This window comes from Larimichthys crocea, chromosome II (genome assembly GCF_000972845.2).
Source record: "Larimichthys crocea isolate SSNF chromosome II, L_crocea_2.0, whole genome shotgun sequence".
Classification (NCBI taxonomy): Eukaryota; Metazoa; Chordata; class Actinopteri; family Sciaenidae; genus Larimichthys; species Larimichthys crocea.
The window spans coordinates 8580972-8596478 of NC_040012.1; the positions used below are offsets into that span (position 1 = coordinate 8580972).

Sequence of the window (15507 nt, forward strand, 5' to 3'; positions counted from 1 at the left end):
ATTGCAAAGTTTGACTTGGGTGACACTTTAGTGAGCTTACAATGCGCACCTCTGAAAGGCAGAATAAATGAAAGTCAGGGAAGTGAATATCTGCTTTGAAGAGTTTGAGCTGTTGTTACACGACACAGGTCTCGAGAATCTCATTCAGCATGACCTCCTCTGTGTCTGAAAAGAATATAAAATCTGAACAGTGACTCTTTCAAATGGTCAAATTTAAGCAACAGCATTTTTAGTATTCAGAGTACTACATTGTCAGATCCCGGGGCATTGTTAAAAGTATTTTTCTGTCAGTGAAGTGTAAGCAGTAAATCCTGTGTACATCCTTCATACAACAGAGGCTTTGTGATGAGCCCAAACTGAAGTATGTATCCCTCTGGTATGAGCACACACACACACACACATACAAAAACGAGGAGGATACACAGTAAGACACTGCATGCATGCATGGAGAGTGGAGTGTGTAATGACTCTGCCTCCTTGTTGAACCTCTTTACAAGCTTTTCAAAGACAGATGTACAACTTTGAACTGGATCACCTCCGTAAACAAAACACTCTGCTGGAGCTGAAGTGGTGGAAATGTTCAGAACAAATGTCCAGCAGAATCTACAAGACCCAGGTCTTCATCTGTGGTATCTATTTTCTTGCCTACTTCATGTTTTAACTTTTTTTTTTTTGTTGTTGTTGTTGTTAAAGGGTCCAGTATCCCTGAATGCAAATGTTCTCCCATCATCAGGCTTTCTGAGATGAATCTCTGAAGCATTTTCTTCACCGGACACCGGTCACGTCTTCTGGGGTACCAAAGGCGCCGCCGTTACCGTCCACTCCAGCGTTCGGTTGGCTGGGAGTGGCGGAGGGCTCCAGTCCGGCTGATAGAAGTGGATGTCAAAAGTCCGTGCCCAGTTGGCAAAGACCCGCTTCTCCGTGATGAAGCGGTGGTGGCTGCCCCGCCGTCCGCGCTCATGAGAGATATACATGGCGCACTCATCTGGACCACGTGGCTCGTAGTAGTGGTAGGGGACGGAATGGTGCTGAGGCTCCCTGTGGTGATGGTAAGAGAGGAGACAGTTGACATTTAAAGAAATGTTTTAATGAGTCACTTGAGTTTCATGTGACACCAGAGTGTTTTAATTTTGTGGGAGCCAAATTTAGCTTGTTTTTAACAATATTTAAATGCCGCATGCAGCTGAACCAAAATAAAGAAGCAAGTTTTCAAACGAGGATAGTGTTTTTTTTTAACCTTGAATGAAAAAGTACAGCCTGCAATTGTGTATGGCCTCTCGAATGGTCCATCTAAAAAATCTCCAACTCGTTCATTGTGCAAAAAAAACAACAACACAAAAAATCTGCAACTGTGCTGCTTCACTGCTGCTTGCTTTCAGAAGTATAACTCTCCATCTCCCCATTAGCACTTAAGTGTGAATTGTGTGTGCTTGGGTTTCTTTTAATCTGTCATTAAACAGCCCACACATAATGACTTCTCCACTTCTCCACCAAAGACAACAAAGCAAAGAAAAGCACACTAGTTCAATCCACTGGAAAACAGTGGGCATTGTGTGAGAGGCAAGTTCATATGTGTTTGTTTTTATATGTTTAACTTATATATTGTATTCATATATTAATACAGACAAACAAATTAATTCAAAAGTATTATTTAATGATATTATACAGTATATTAGTCTTATGTACACCGTTTACTCTACCGATTTTAGTGCTATCACCGTACCGTCACTCTTGCCTTGTAATTTAGTCTGTAATTTCTATTTTTTTACTTCTTATTTTTCTTTCATGACCCTCTGATAATTTCTTTTTTATTTTCTCTGTAAATCTGTATCTATTTCTGTGCTGTTGCAACAGGCCTTTATTGATCTCCAGAGGAGATCAATAAAGTCCTATCTCATCTTTACAAGACCATAAAACATAAAACAGAAGCATTAGAAAATATATAGGAGTGTACACTTCACGGCCAAACATATGTGGACACTTGAACATTATACTACTCCTCTGGGAAGACATTTCACAACATTTTGGAAACTGGCTGCAGGGCGGGAAGGGTACGATCACTCAGGAGAAGTACATGATTCTTTACGGGACTACAACACCGACTATTTCACTGATTTTGGCGAAACTGGATCATATTTAATGGAGAAAATGTTTTCTGGTTTCCCCTCTGTTGTCCTCCGGTATAAACTTTCTGTGATTTACAGGGTTTCCTGATGGACAGTAAAGTAGCTGCTGTTAGCTCAGTTTGTGAGCCGGGCTGCCCGGACTGTGAGCTCAGAACACTAGGGGACAACAAGCAACCAGAGCTGGGCAATGTAAACGGGCTAAATGAACATAATGAAAGAAGCGAAAAGACCAAAGAGGACGTATTGCTGAACTCTGAAACTGGGGGCAATAAGTCGCAAGTATATTCATTTCCAATCTTCAAGCACCCAATGTTGCTTTCAGACTTCTCCTAGGAAGTGTGTAAGTGTAGTGTCCACATACTTTTGCAGTGATAGAATGCTGCTGCTAATGATTGTGACAGCGTGACTCACCGTCTGTAAGAACTCTTTGTTTTTTTATTTGAATTAATGATTATGATGATAAAAATAGACCTCTTGTTCTTGTATGTTAAACAATTTATGTTCCTGAATGTGTTCAATGAGGCAATCTTTTTTTCAGACTGGCAGATATTCACACACTCACACACACACAGGACCCTGATCTGTCTGTCATAAGTAATAGTGCCCCAGTCAAAATGTCCACAGAGTCATTTATCTTCATATATTAATCACTGTACCATTCTACATTTTATTTTTCCTCATATCTGTGCATATTTTCCACATCTGATTCTTATGGAGTATGATCCTACAGACTGGTCATGTGAACATTCAACCTGCTTCAGGACTTGATTTTATGGATTTTGGACCTATATAGCAAACACAAACTCATCCATCCGGATAGTAATATGGTAAGCTCTCTCCTCTCAAAATGCTTCAAGTGAATAAATAAGACTGTGAATCATACATACATAAGGGGGATATTTTTATCTTAGGACATGTGGTGTTCTCTCATGCATGTGTTTTCCTTTCAAATACAGATGCTTGTCCTATTTATTTATTCAATTCTTCAGAGACGTCAAGTGACATTTTCTCGACGATTTGGGGGAACACCGAGTCTCCGCCATGTTCTACTGCTTTTCAAAATGACTGGCTCATATAGCAAGATATTCCTTTTGTGCCGCTCTCTAAATGTCATGTACAGCAGACTTGATGTTGGTGAAATTGTTCAGTGGTCTGAAGTCCTTACTAAGTAGTACACTGCCATGACAATCTAATAGGGAGCAGTTTACGTCATTCCCTTGTCTCTAAGGAGATATTGGCAGATGATAAAAAAAAAGCTTAAATTGTTAAAAAATAAATAAAAAAATGCTGCACCACTGTGTTCCAGCATTTTCAAAATGACAGTAATTGAGGCTTGAGACACAGGAACACTAGTAATGGTTTAGTGTTCTGTACGAAGTAATTATGGACACTGTTAACTTCATAGGTCAGTATTTTTTAAACGTAAAAAAAAGAAGAGAAAAGTACATAACAGCGAGCTGCAGTTTAACAACATGGAAAAGAAAGGACTGGATGCAAAGCCAAACACACACAGTAACAGTTAATGATTAACCATTAAGTGTCCCAGTAACACAGACAATAAACCAGCACACTCAATAGCAGGACCTACACTAAGTATGGGATACAGGTATTATTAATAAACCTGAATGTTTCCTGCTATGACTTGTCAAAATGTCTGGAGAAGGAGAATAAATGAGGACATGTTTCTGATAATACAACAGCTGTTGCATCATTTATATGTATTGATCTATTATTGCTTTGGCTTTATAAATATCTATAAAACATACTTGACGCAACGTCAGGGAAACATGTTTTTTTAATTCTCAGCTCGATCTCATCCAGTAAAATCTTCACTTGATATGAAGATGAAAACGATTGTTGAGTGTCGACTCAAGAAAGTGTTTGTTTAAAGAAGTGAACAGGCGTTCCCTCCTCATTATGACCATGATTGAATTTGCACTTAAACCCAAAGTAAAAAAATAAATAATAATTCTGTAATAAATCAGAGGTATGAACAAAGAGATACTGAACATTTTACAGTTTGTTCTTTTCATTGAGAAATCTAATAAGAGTTGTTCCTTGTCCAATAAAACCCCCAATTAAAGTGTTGGCTGAGATGGATGAGACGTGAGCTGTAATTCAAACCATTAAACTCTGCTAATGAGGCTGGATGAGTTAGCTGCTGAGAGCAAGACAGAGTCAGAAGAGTTTTTTTTATTAAATAAAAAGGACGAAATCTGAGGACCGCCCTCCTAAAGTGGAAAAAGCATAGTACATATACAGTAGAAGGGAAAAAATCTTGAACGCAGCTTTAAAAAAAAAAACTTTCTTTTTGCAAAATACTCACACAACAGAAATATTAAATGGATAAAGAAAAATTTACTTGTAAGACTAAGAAGTAGAAAACCTGGTTCAGTGTTTATCTTTAACACTGGTGGTTTGTAACCTTTCTCCAGTGAAAGAAATTCGGAAATACTTTTAAAAAATGAAATAAATTAGCAAATTATACTTTAGAAACATAATTATCACAACATAATTTAAAATTTTTGTTTCAATATCAGTGTGAAACGTAGCCATGTAAATCCACATAGCACTCATATATCTGTGATTAATCATGAGCTCAAATTTGAAGGCAAGATATGAAAGCAGAGGTCAAATGAACGCTCCAAAAAATCGTAGCTCCAAATGGGAAATGTTAGGAAGAGAAGAGCGGATCAGCAGTACACCTTTTCCACTAAATCAACTCTGGTTCTTGACTTGTTTTCCTCAGGATTCAGCAAAAGTCAACACAAATATATATAGCAAATATTTTTCTGATTGGAAAATAAGGGCTGACCTCCGTGGCTGTCTTTTAACGTCTGTCATAACAGTGGTACTTGTAGAACCTGATATTTTCTGACGTAATAGTCTAAAAAGTTTGAGAAACGCTGCTTTGCAACATTTAACATTGTCGTGAAGAGTTGACATTTGTGACGCATGGACATTCACAGGACGAACTGAGATTTGTACCTCGAACATTTTTAATGTTCCAAATGCAAAAAAGCATGAATGCTGCTTAGCAACCATCAAGTGTTAAAACTAAAGAATCTTTAGGGGCAAAACTATTCTATCTAATCAACATTTAAAAGATTTTAAGATGGTAAAAATTCAGTCTAACTAGTCGGGCAGCATTTGTGTGCTATGATCATGTTATATGTCACTGTTTGACTAGCTGGACACAAGCCTCCTTTACCACTCTCAGACCTTTACATCAGTGTACCACCAGCCTCCTGACAGGAAGCCAAACACCCATCACCGTCGCTGTTGCCTAAAAAAAAATCACAATTTACTGAGCTGGGACTATCTTATCAAATTTTACAGACGCTTGTCTTGTCCTCCTCCTCCTTCCTGCTCCCCCGCTCTTGTGTTTTTATACAGCAGAAAACAAATGATGATAGACACACTTGGACTGTGGCAAGAGAGGATTGTATAACACCAATGAAGAGGACAGTCAGCTTTCTCAGTCTGCCAACACTTATCAGAGACTCTGACACATTTTTGTTCATTCAAATCGATCAAGTGTGTGACCCCACTCTATAACTTATTTAATAATCTGAACTCATTGTACTGTAATGTGATTTGACTGACGATCATAATTGGTAACTGTAAAAAGTTTTTTCTTGCCATTGTCACCAAGTGCTTGCTCATGGTGCATACTGTATATACTGTAATATTTACTACCGTATGTACATAACACAACCTGTGCACACCATATTAATTCAGCATCCTTTGCACTGTAAAAAACAACAACAACAAAACAAATAAAAACCTTATTGTCTATATTGTTTTATGTCTATATCTAGATGTACATCGAGAGCAAAGATTTTACACTTGCAGTAATCTGACAACAGAAAATGTGATGGAGCATTGACAAAAGGGGACATCTGTTTTGTATTTGAAGGTGAAACAAAATGGCATCTTTATTTACTTAGTGTTAGCAGTGGCTGTGTTAACCTGACCAAAAACTACTCTGAAAGACCAATCACTCCAGTAAAATATGGCCTTCACTTATCGTTATCCCTCATACGAGTAAGCTGTGTTCAAGTTCATCAGCTGGATCGTCAGAAGGCTGCATAATCCAGAATATGTCATAAAGGATGAACAAAAAGCCTGTTCTATCTTCTTTTGCCTGAAAAAACTTGGATGCTGTTTGTAGCGTCTGCAGAGTGAGATGAAGCAGTAAAGAATGGACTGTGGAGATGCTGTACAGTGTGACAGACAAAGCAAATATGACCACGCAAAAAAAGAGGTAGTTGAAGGGGAAAGAAAAGGGGGACTGTTTGACTGCCACACCTTTAGTATTGTAGCATGGAGTGAGCTAAAACTCTCTAATGAGGGAGGTCCATGTACTAATACAGACCCTTTCTTCTAAATCCTTATATATGTGCAACATTTCCTAAAACATTTGCATTGTTAACGCACTCTTGCGTACTGTGGGACATCTGCTGTTTCCCCCTCTCATGTCTCAGATGCACACAAATATAAAAAACCCTGAAGTTTTGATATTTGTAATGCTAGACTTATTTTTATACTAACATTCAGGCAATATGAGCATTCCCAAAACACCTCCATGCCATACTGACATTTTATTTATCAGCTGCCTGACTATATTTAAAGCTTTAATCTCTCTTATCAGGTGACTGTGCTGCTATAAATTCATACACTTGAAGCGGCTGCATACACAGCTCTGCTCTAAAAACTCTTAGTGATGGTGCTTGTCGGTGATGTTTTACATTCAGCTCCACTGTCTCACCTGCAGAAGTCCGGGGCAACCATGCCGTAGACATTGATCCTATCGCACAGCTCCAGGGCGATGGTCATAGTGAACCAGCCGGTGCTCAGCCAGGAGTTTGATATCCTCCTGCAGAGAAGAAGAGGAGGAGGAGGGTGAAGACAGCTGGATGAATTTCATGCGTGGGAGACCACAAGGATGAAAAGCTATACCACTTTTTTTTTTATGTGATTAACTTGGAAAGATAATGAGAGAATCTGATTGTGGCATAATAAAGATTTATCTGAAACCCGAGGTCGATTTTCCTCGCTGCAAGATCATTCAGGTTCCTCACAGCTTCATTAAAATACAGATCCATCCTACATATCGATTGATCCAAATGAACCCTGTCAAATAATCAAACCCATAATCAGAGACAGCCTTGGTCTGCGTGTGGTGCAGATAGTTGGTATGACTGAAGCTTTCAGCTGCAGAATGATCTGCCTGCAGTTTTCTAGTCAAATAAGCACTAATCACACTTTTCTAAGATATGCGGTTATGAAAGAAATGTGAAATTATATTTTCGTTGCATGAGAAAATCTGAGTGTCCATCAGATCTCTCTCATCGGGATGAACAAACCGTCCAGTCTGACTGCAATACATTTTTTTAAAGAATTCCTTGTTGGTTTTGAATTAATGAGCTCCAGAGTCATAAAACTTGCACCACGTCTAAAAGGATCATTAAATACCTTCAGGTTAAATTTAAAATAACTTTGACGAAACAAAACTTTAAGCCTGTTTTTCTTTTTTTTACAGCCAGATAAATAAGCCCTTATGAAAGTTAACTCAAACATGCTGTAAGACTTCTAAAATTAGTGACGAAGAATGTTAAAGCAACACTGTGTAAGTTTTCTACCATAAAATAACATACTGATGCTACATTGACTTGTAATCAGGTGAGTGTTTCTCTGTCATTTATCTGCTCTCACATCATGTAACTTTGTGCTCAGGGTATGATCACTCGTGAGAAATATATAAATAAAGTCACACACCACCAACCATTTCACTGAGTTTTCTGATTGACAGTAAAGCTGCTGCAAATTTGAGCTGCTGTTAACTCAGTTTTTTTTAGCTGGGCAGTCTGGACTGTGACCTCAGAGCACCGGGGGAGTGTTAGTGTTTGAAAGAGGAGGTATTCAGGCCCAGAATTTGAGGGAATGCTGACGATGAGCAGAGCCGGTGTTGTGCCAGAACTGGAGCTGGTTAAGCGGACAAAGTAAACCAGACTTTGAAGCCACTATGGACGTAATGACAGAGGTGAAGAGACCAAAAAAGAATAAAGCCAAACAAAAGCTGTTGTCTTACTAGTTTTTGGTCACAAGTATTATAATCATAACAAATATACATATACAGCTGTCCATATTTACCACAGTGGGCAACACTAAAACTGGGATGCTAAATTACAAAAATACCAATTTATACACAATGCTGCTTTAATGGCCTGAATGAAACAATAAACTGTTTTATGTGTTTTAGCCCAACAGTTGTGTAGTTCTGTCAAGTGATGCAAAAATCTCTTAGTTATATACTCAACAAGCTTTCACTTATTCCATGAAGTATAGTAGCGGCTATTGGATGGATTGCCATTAAACTTGACTACAGACTTTCAAAGTAGAAGTACTTTGGCAATCCCTAGACTGCTGTGCAAAAGTACAGCCTCACATTGCTGCAAGCTCTTGTTTTCACCGTGCAGTAATGACAGAAAATTTCCTGATGTTGATCTCTTGGTTCGTTGGCCTGTAGCCACGACTGTGATCATTGCCAAGCACAGTCATGCAGGAGGTTTAGCTGTTGTGGTCTAAAGCACTTTTGGAACGATCAGTATTCATCAAATCAATTTATAAATTAGCTTGAGTGGGAGGAAAAAAAAAAAAAGCAAGTTCATGTTGCCTCACCCACAGTGTGAATATATTCAAGTATGAGCTGAGAAAATTCAGCTGGGATAAATTTGAATCCTTCGGCTGAATCAGGCACAGCTGTGCATCCCGTCATGCTCCCCCTGCTGCACAGCTGAACCTCATCTCGAGTGGGATGGCGACTGGTGCCCAGTGGATGTATACATGCATCAGTTATCAGGTGCATTTTAAGATGCCCCCACTGGAAATATTAAAAAAATGGTGATGAGGTTAAAAGATGAAAATAAACAACTGGTGCAAACTTAATTATAATTAAGTTACCAGAGAGTCATTTTCAAAGTGTAGAGACTGTAAACATCAAGCTGCTCAACATTTGAGATTAAATTTACTAAATGGGTTCTACTAAAAGCATTTACACTACATGAAAGCTGTTGTAGGGCCACCTACGCTCAGTATATCATTGCCACATTCATTTAATTTCAATTCTTTAGTATTAGATTGGCCTACACATTGGATTTTATAAATAAAGTACAAACTGGGACAAACGATACAAAAAGAATAGAGAGATATTATAATTCAGACTGCTGTGCTCTGTGAGCTTGGTGCTAATGTCATCATGCATCTTCGTACCATGAATATTTGAACCAAAAGACATCGCGATACATCCAATAGTTGTTCAATTTCTATCTTGACTAAAGTATTAGACCAACTGACAGAGAGACCAACATTGCCATCCATGAAACTATGTCACCAGCATGGTTGGACAGCATTTTTAAAAAATTAAAACAGACTTAAAAATAAGCATCAAAATAAGTCGTAACTTTGATACTTTTCCAGGTTAAGTCATGATATCTTTTAAAATAATGTGAGGTAGAGCGAGGAGGCAGAGGTTAAAACTCTTGCTTAAGAGCAGTTTGACAGGATCTCTCGACCATCTCATCACCCTGCTGCTTTCACAAAGCTTGTTCTTGTCTGTTCCCACACATATACACTAGCATCCACAGCAGCAATACTCAGCAAGACAGAAACAAAGCCCGGACTTTATAAGAAAAGTCTTGACAAGAACAACCAGGCAGGCATCTCGACACCGTGCTCGCCTCCGGTTGATGAGGGTGACACATTTAGAGTGGAGGGTTTACCTGGTTGTTTACAAAAAGTGTTCAGACTTTCTTTCTCTTATTTTCTCATAGACAGAACAGTGTAGGGGGGATACACGCCTGTTTAGCATTTGTATTTTAAACATTTCCTCTGCTTGGGGATGCAGGAATAGAAACACTTCTTCCTGGGAAGCTGTAAGGGAGTGAGGAAAGGTTCCCAGACTGTTGACTGTATAGACAGAACCTCAAGTATAACTAAGAAGATAAACTCTGCTGTCTTGGGTTGGAAAGGCTTTGTGTATTGTATTGTGTATTTCTAGATATGCTAGCAGGGTGGTACAATAATAGTCATTCCAACACGTTGGTGCAAAAAAAAATATCTTGGAAAACTAAAAGATGTAGTGCCATAAAATTTAGTGCATCATGTCAACAAGTCTATTGTTAACGTCCTACCCATCCAATGGGATGTGAGCATAGTTAGACCCAATTATAAATGAATATTATATAATAGAGAGAACACCAACAACTAACACCGGTTAACAAGTTGTCACGGTCATAAAAGAAAACACAATTTCTCCTGCAATGAGCTTGGTAGTTCCCTTAAATCCAACAGCGTGTTTATTGCAAACAAAAGACATCACCATCTATTAATTTGGGGTTCACGCAGCTATAGTAAGGGTGAATATTTAGTTGTGAGCAATCACAAATTATCCTTTGAGGCAAAAATTCACTTTGAGTTTGGTGGCAATACATCATTACAAGCCAACCTTACATGACCTACGACATCATTACAAGCCAACCTTACATGACCTATATGTTAACATCACATTGTTTATTTTGACATGTTATTGAGCTAATACACTGTTGTTATGTCAGTTATTCAAATTTACACACTGAACAGCGTCCCAGTTTTTTTCTGTGTGTAAATTTCAATAACATGGAAGCCAACCTGCATATAGTCAGCTGGGTGCCAGTGTTAGCACATTACGTACATACATGTGCCTATTTTAACACTTTGCAAGCATTACTGATATATCCTGATATATGTGGGGAAAGACTTGTTTGTATTTCATATTGGCGAACAGTGAATATAGTGCAGTATATAGAAAATGGTGAGTGTTTTTAGACACAGTCTCAGTTTTGTTTTCTTTCGGTAAATTAAGCAAACAGCAGCAACAACTCTCTCCTCCACCGCTCCATTATTTCACCCCTCCTGACCTTTGAAACAACAGCATCATGTTTGCTGGAAAAATATCTACAAGTGGTCAGATCCCACTGTTTCACCGTTTTACTGTCTGTACTGACCAGAAAGTGTGATGAATGGTGACAAAGCACTTCTGTCTGACTTTTAACTTTCTATTAGAGTCTGTCTGTGCGACAAACAACAACACCGTGGAGCCAAAGCGATGCTATCGCAGCTGAAGCACACACTTCTCATTTTCAGTTAATTAAGACAGGACCCAGGTTGTCTGGAACATGTTGATTTGTTGTGATATGCAAACACAGCCACTGGGCTTTTAATATGACAACAGTCTGGTACCAGACACACACACACACACACACACACACACACACACACACACACACACACACACACACACACACACACACACGTATGCACACACACCTTTTCCAAATTAGAAAACTTTAAAAGTTCAAAGCACAACATTTTGTCACCAAGCAATCTGTGGCGGATGCACAGAGGTCTTAGTCAGGAGGCATGCAGATAATCTCACTTAAGAAGTCTTCCTCATTTCCTTGTTTATGAACATGCTGGTGAATAATGTGGTGTGAAATGTCAAGCTCTTAGCTTCAATGGCTGTCTTTAAAAAGGACTGGTATCAAGCTGTGAGTGTAAAAGCAGATTTATCCCTGTGAAGGAGAATGATGTCGTTCTTCATGTTTACAGAGTTTGCTGGTGTAAATCGAGCAAAAGTACCTGTTTAATGAGTGGTTTAATTGTGTGTTGATCCTTGAGTCTTAAAATCTTATTGAGATTATTTTCAAACATCGCTCGCATAAAGAGATGACTTCAATATAATGACATCTGTTATAAGAAAACAACCTGATTTACCTTGAAGAAATGATATCACTTTGCAGGCATTTCTTCAGCAGCAAAATAATATTGAATTCAAGACTGGATCGAATAAGTCAAGATGTTTTTTTCACGTAAAAGAGGAGAACAAGTTAGTTGCTTCATTGTGTTGATTTCTAAAGAGCAGACGTGTATCAGCATTAAGTTCAAACTAATTGCTGTTATGCAACTGCTGAGAGGTAAAGGTCACACGGAGGAGTGATTGGGTGTAATTAGTTGAAGCTGAAACATCTGCTGTGCGCGTGCAGCTTGTCACTATGGATGTTACCATCTTGGTGACAAACTTTCTAATTTTACAGGTTCACTAAAGTATGTTTCAGAAAACATTTTAGAAATCGGCAATGCAGTAAAAGCCTCTTGATTCATGTTTGAGCGTCGCCTAGTTTGACAGTTTGGAGTTTTGTGAGCGGTGTGTTTTGCAGTGGATGCACTCGCTGACAACGACTTATTGATCACGGGGTCAAGATAGCCACGCCCTAAAGCACGCCCCGCTTTATCCTCTATTTTACTCTAAATGGGATCATAATTCACAAAATGAACGTCATGCTGTGTTGAAGGAGATTTAAAACCGAGCGCCAACCTCTGTGGCTGGAAGATGAAGTCAATGCGGAAGAGCCAAAAACAATGCAATTCACAGCAGCAGAAATAAACATTTTTACAGGCTGATACAAAAACACCTGCTATGAATGAGCCTTAAACCGACACCTGAGTGAAAGTGATTAGAGATGTTCATTATTTATTCAAGTGCTTTACTTTTTCCAAGGCCATCCACAGCTTCCATTTCAACCCTCTGTATTCTCTCTTGTTCTGGCTGCTTCCTGTAGAGGGGGTCACCACAGTGAATCATCTGTTTCTATCTCACTGCCAGTCTGGCATGGGGATCTAATGATCTGCATATTTGATTTGGCATAGGCTTTTAGATCGGATGCCCATTTATCTGGGCTTGGGACCGGCAATTAGGAACGCGCTGGCCTGTTCATCCCCGGTGGCTGAAGAGCAACTTGGGGTTCAGTGCCCAAGGACACTTTGACATGTGAAGAAGAGGAGGTGGGGATCAAACAGGCCAACCCTGTGATTTAGTCTACCAACTGAGCTACAGCTGCTCCCCCCATTTCAGCCTTCCTCGGGGGTGAAAATGGCACAGAACAAAGCTGGCACTTGTTTTGTTTGCGATCTCTTTTTCATTCATGTTGCCTGTATTAGATTTCTCTTATTATACATCTGTGATGTTGTTTTTTTTCAAGCCGCAGACTTTTCCTTCTTCAGTTTGTTTCTATTTTGTTTAATTTTATATATATTCTATATATTCCTGATTCTTGTTCATTCATGTTCATTCATTCCTTTTCAACAACTGTTGAAGCCTGTGAGAGAATTTTCTATTCTAGCACGTCATGTATCGGGGTTACACAATGTCTTGAGGTCACTGTATGGACAGTGTTAAATCTTTGACTGTTGAGGAGACACTGACTTCTCTCCAGCTGCATGTTTGTGTTTAGCAAAGCTATTTTGATTAAAGTTCAATAAACCTTTCAGCATAAGACATCTCGGGATCTGACTGAACTGACCATGGATTAATCTAATTCTCCACAACAGAGCTGATTGAGAGGCGGGTTACACCCTGGACAAGTCGCCACTTCATCACAGCTTGCACATTGACACAAACCATTCACACTCACATTCACACCTTTGGGCAATTTTGAGTCAGCAAATAACCTATGAAGTGCATGTCTTTGGACTGTGGGAGGAAGCTGCTGTGCATGGAGAGACACGAGAGAACATGCAAACTCCACAGAGAAAGTAAACACACATTTTTAGCATCTCCAGTTCAGTTTCCATTGCACATTTCTTTTATTTTTTTAAGCTCAAATCCACTGTTCGGACAGACATTTGCCCAACTTGAACCTGAGCATCAGTACGTGGCCTTTAAAAGGTCACTGTGTTTTACCTCAACTGAATTTAATTCTTGGCTTGGGTCTAAGAAGAGGTCTGGTTCTGGTTTCAGGCTCCTGTTGTGACCAGGTCTGCGTACTCTCTGCTGGTGCACAGTGGGCCTGCTGTGCCTCCATCTTTTAGACCTTTTCTTACAAGTCGCCACAGAATAGTTTTCCAGAACTGCAGACACTATAGGCGCTGTGATTTTTTTCAGCTTTTTCAACAGCAGGCAGGTAGATTTTCTGTTAAATGAATCAAACCTGTGATCTTTTGGTAACTAAATGATCTCTAACCTGCCACCCACACATTTTACTCTAGCAAATTACACCACTACTCACAGTGCAATCCTGAGGGGCTGTTAGCAATTACAATAAAACATTACAGGAGCATAAAACACTGAATAGGAAAAAAAAGTTATTTCAAAAGCTAATTTGCCTTTAATCACCGGTTGAGGCTCATTCCGGTTTGGCAATTTAACACAGAGGATGCAGAAGGACACCTGTTTTTCATTGCTCCTCTGCTGGTTTTATTAAAGTGGGTGGATGTGACAACATCCCACACCATCTTAATTACTGTCACGGAAATGGCGTAACCCATAATCACAATTACAGGCTCGCAAGGTTGCCGATTGCACAGTCAATTACCCAGAAACTCTGCCATTAGGGCTGCACACAGCCTTCCAATCCTTAAATTCTATTAATTTCATAAATTAGGTAAAAATATTGTAAGGCAAATATTTCATGCAGATATCTCCCCTTAAACTTTCTTAAACATTAGATATAAATGTAATTCTTTCAGGCTCCCTCTCTCTCTCTCTCTTGCCACGCTCCACAGAGCAGAAATTACCTTGTTTAAACCTCACAGATGTCAAATCCTATAGAGGATAACAATACAACTGAAGCATCTTCACAGTAAACATTTACCTTTATTGTAGGTTAAAGATCCTGAAGGATGGATGTTTGAACTATTCACCAAAGCCTCTAGTCGACAATTCTCCCATGACATCTATCCTGAAATCAGATTCAGTCTCCACTGACGACGGCTCAGACAAAGATAGAGTGTGCGTGTGTGTGTGTGTGAGTCTGTATCGTAGTGTTTTCATTAAGCATTAATGGCCTCAGGACTGAGAACTCAGCATGGACTCATTAAATTTGAGTCCTTCTATCACCGTTCAGCTTGAGAGAAGCTGCTGTAGAGAGAAAAAACAATTGTACATCATCCTTGTTACGTTAGTATTTGACACCGAGCTTTGACCGCTTTGAAATATTTCCTTTGGTGATGCATTCAAGTAGTTGCAGGAAACTCCAACATCTGCGTCTCTGTCTGTTTTTCTTTCTACTTTTTTTTTTTTTTAAAGACAACACAGACTGTAAAAGCTACAGTGTGCTTTTCTACAGCCTTCTCTCATATCTTTCATTTTCTGGGCTTTCCTCGAGCACTCAAAGCAACTATTACTAACTGTCAGAACTCAGTTGTCATGTAATGACCTTTTACCAAACATACAGCACGTTCATATCTGCATCTACATTTGTTTACGTGTGAAAAAAATGCTAATTAACAAAAATGAAGTTGATTTAAGGTTACTCTAAGTTTATTTCTGTGTTAATGTTCA

At 39.0% G+C, this 15507-nt stretch overlaps 1 protein-coding gene across 1 annotated transcript in view; it reads right to left on the reverse strand.

Annotated features, from left to right (window-relative positions):
• Window positions 1-675: 675 nt before the first annotated feature.
• st6galnac5a (ST6 (alpha-N-acetyl-neuraminyl-2,3-beta-galactosyl-1,3)-N-acetylgalactosaminide alpha-2,6-sialyltransferase 5a) overlaps window positions 676-15507 on the reverse strand; it is a 45679-nt gene continuing 30847 nt past the window's right edge. The window contains exons 4-5 of the mRNA XM_010741583.3: window positions 6898-7005; window positions 676-1038 (exon numbers count right to left, since the gene is read on the reverse strand). Of these exons, the coding sequence (XP_010739885.2) occupies window positions 780-1038; window positions 6898-7005 (367 nt within the window). The 3' untranslated portion in view covers window positions 676-779. The remainder of the gene's footprint in view (window positions 1039-6897; window positions 7006-15507) is intronic.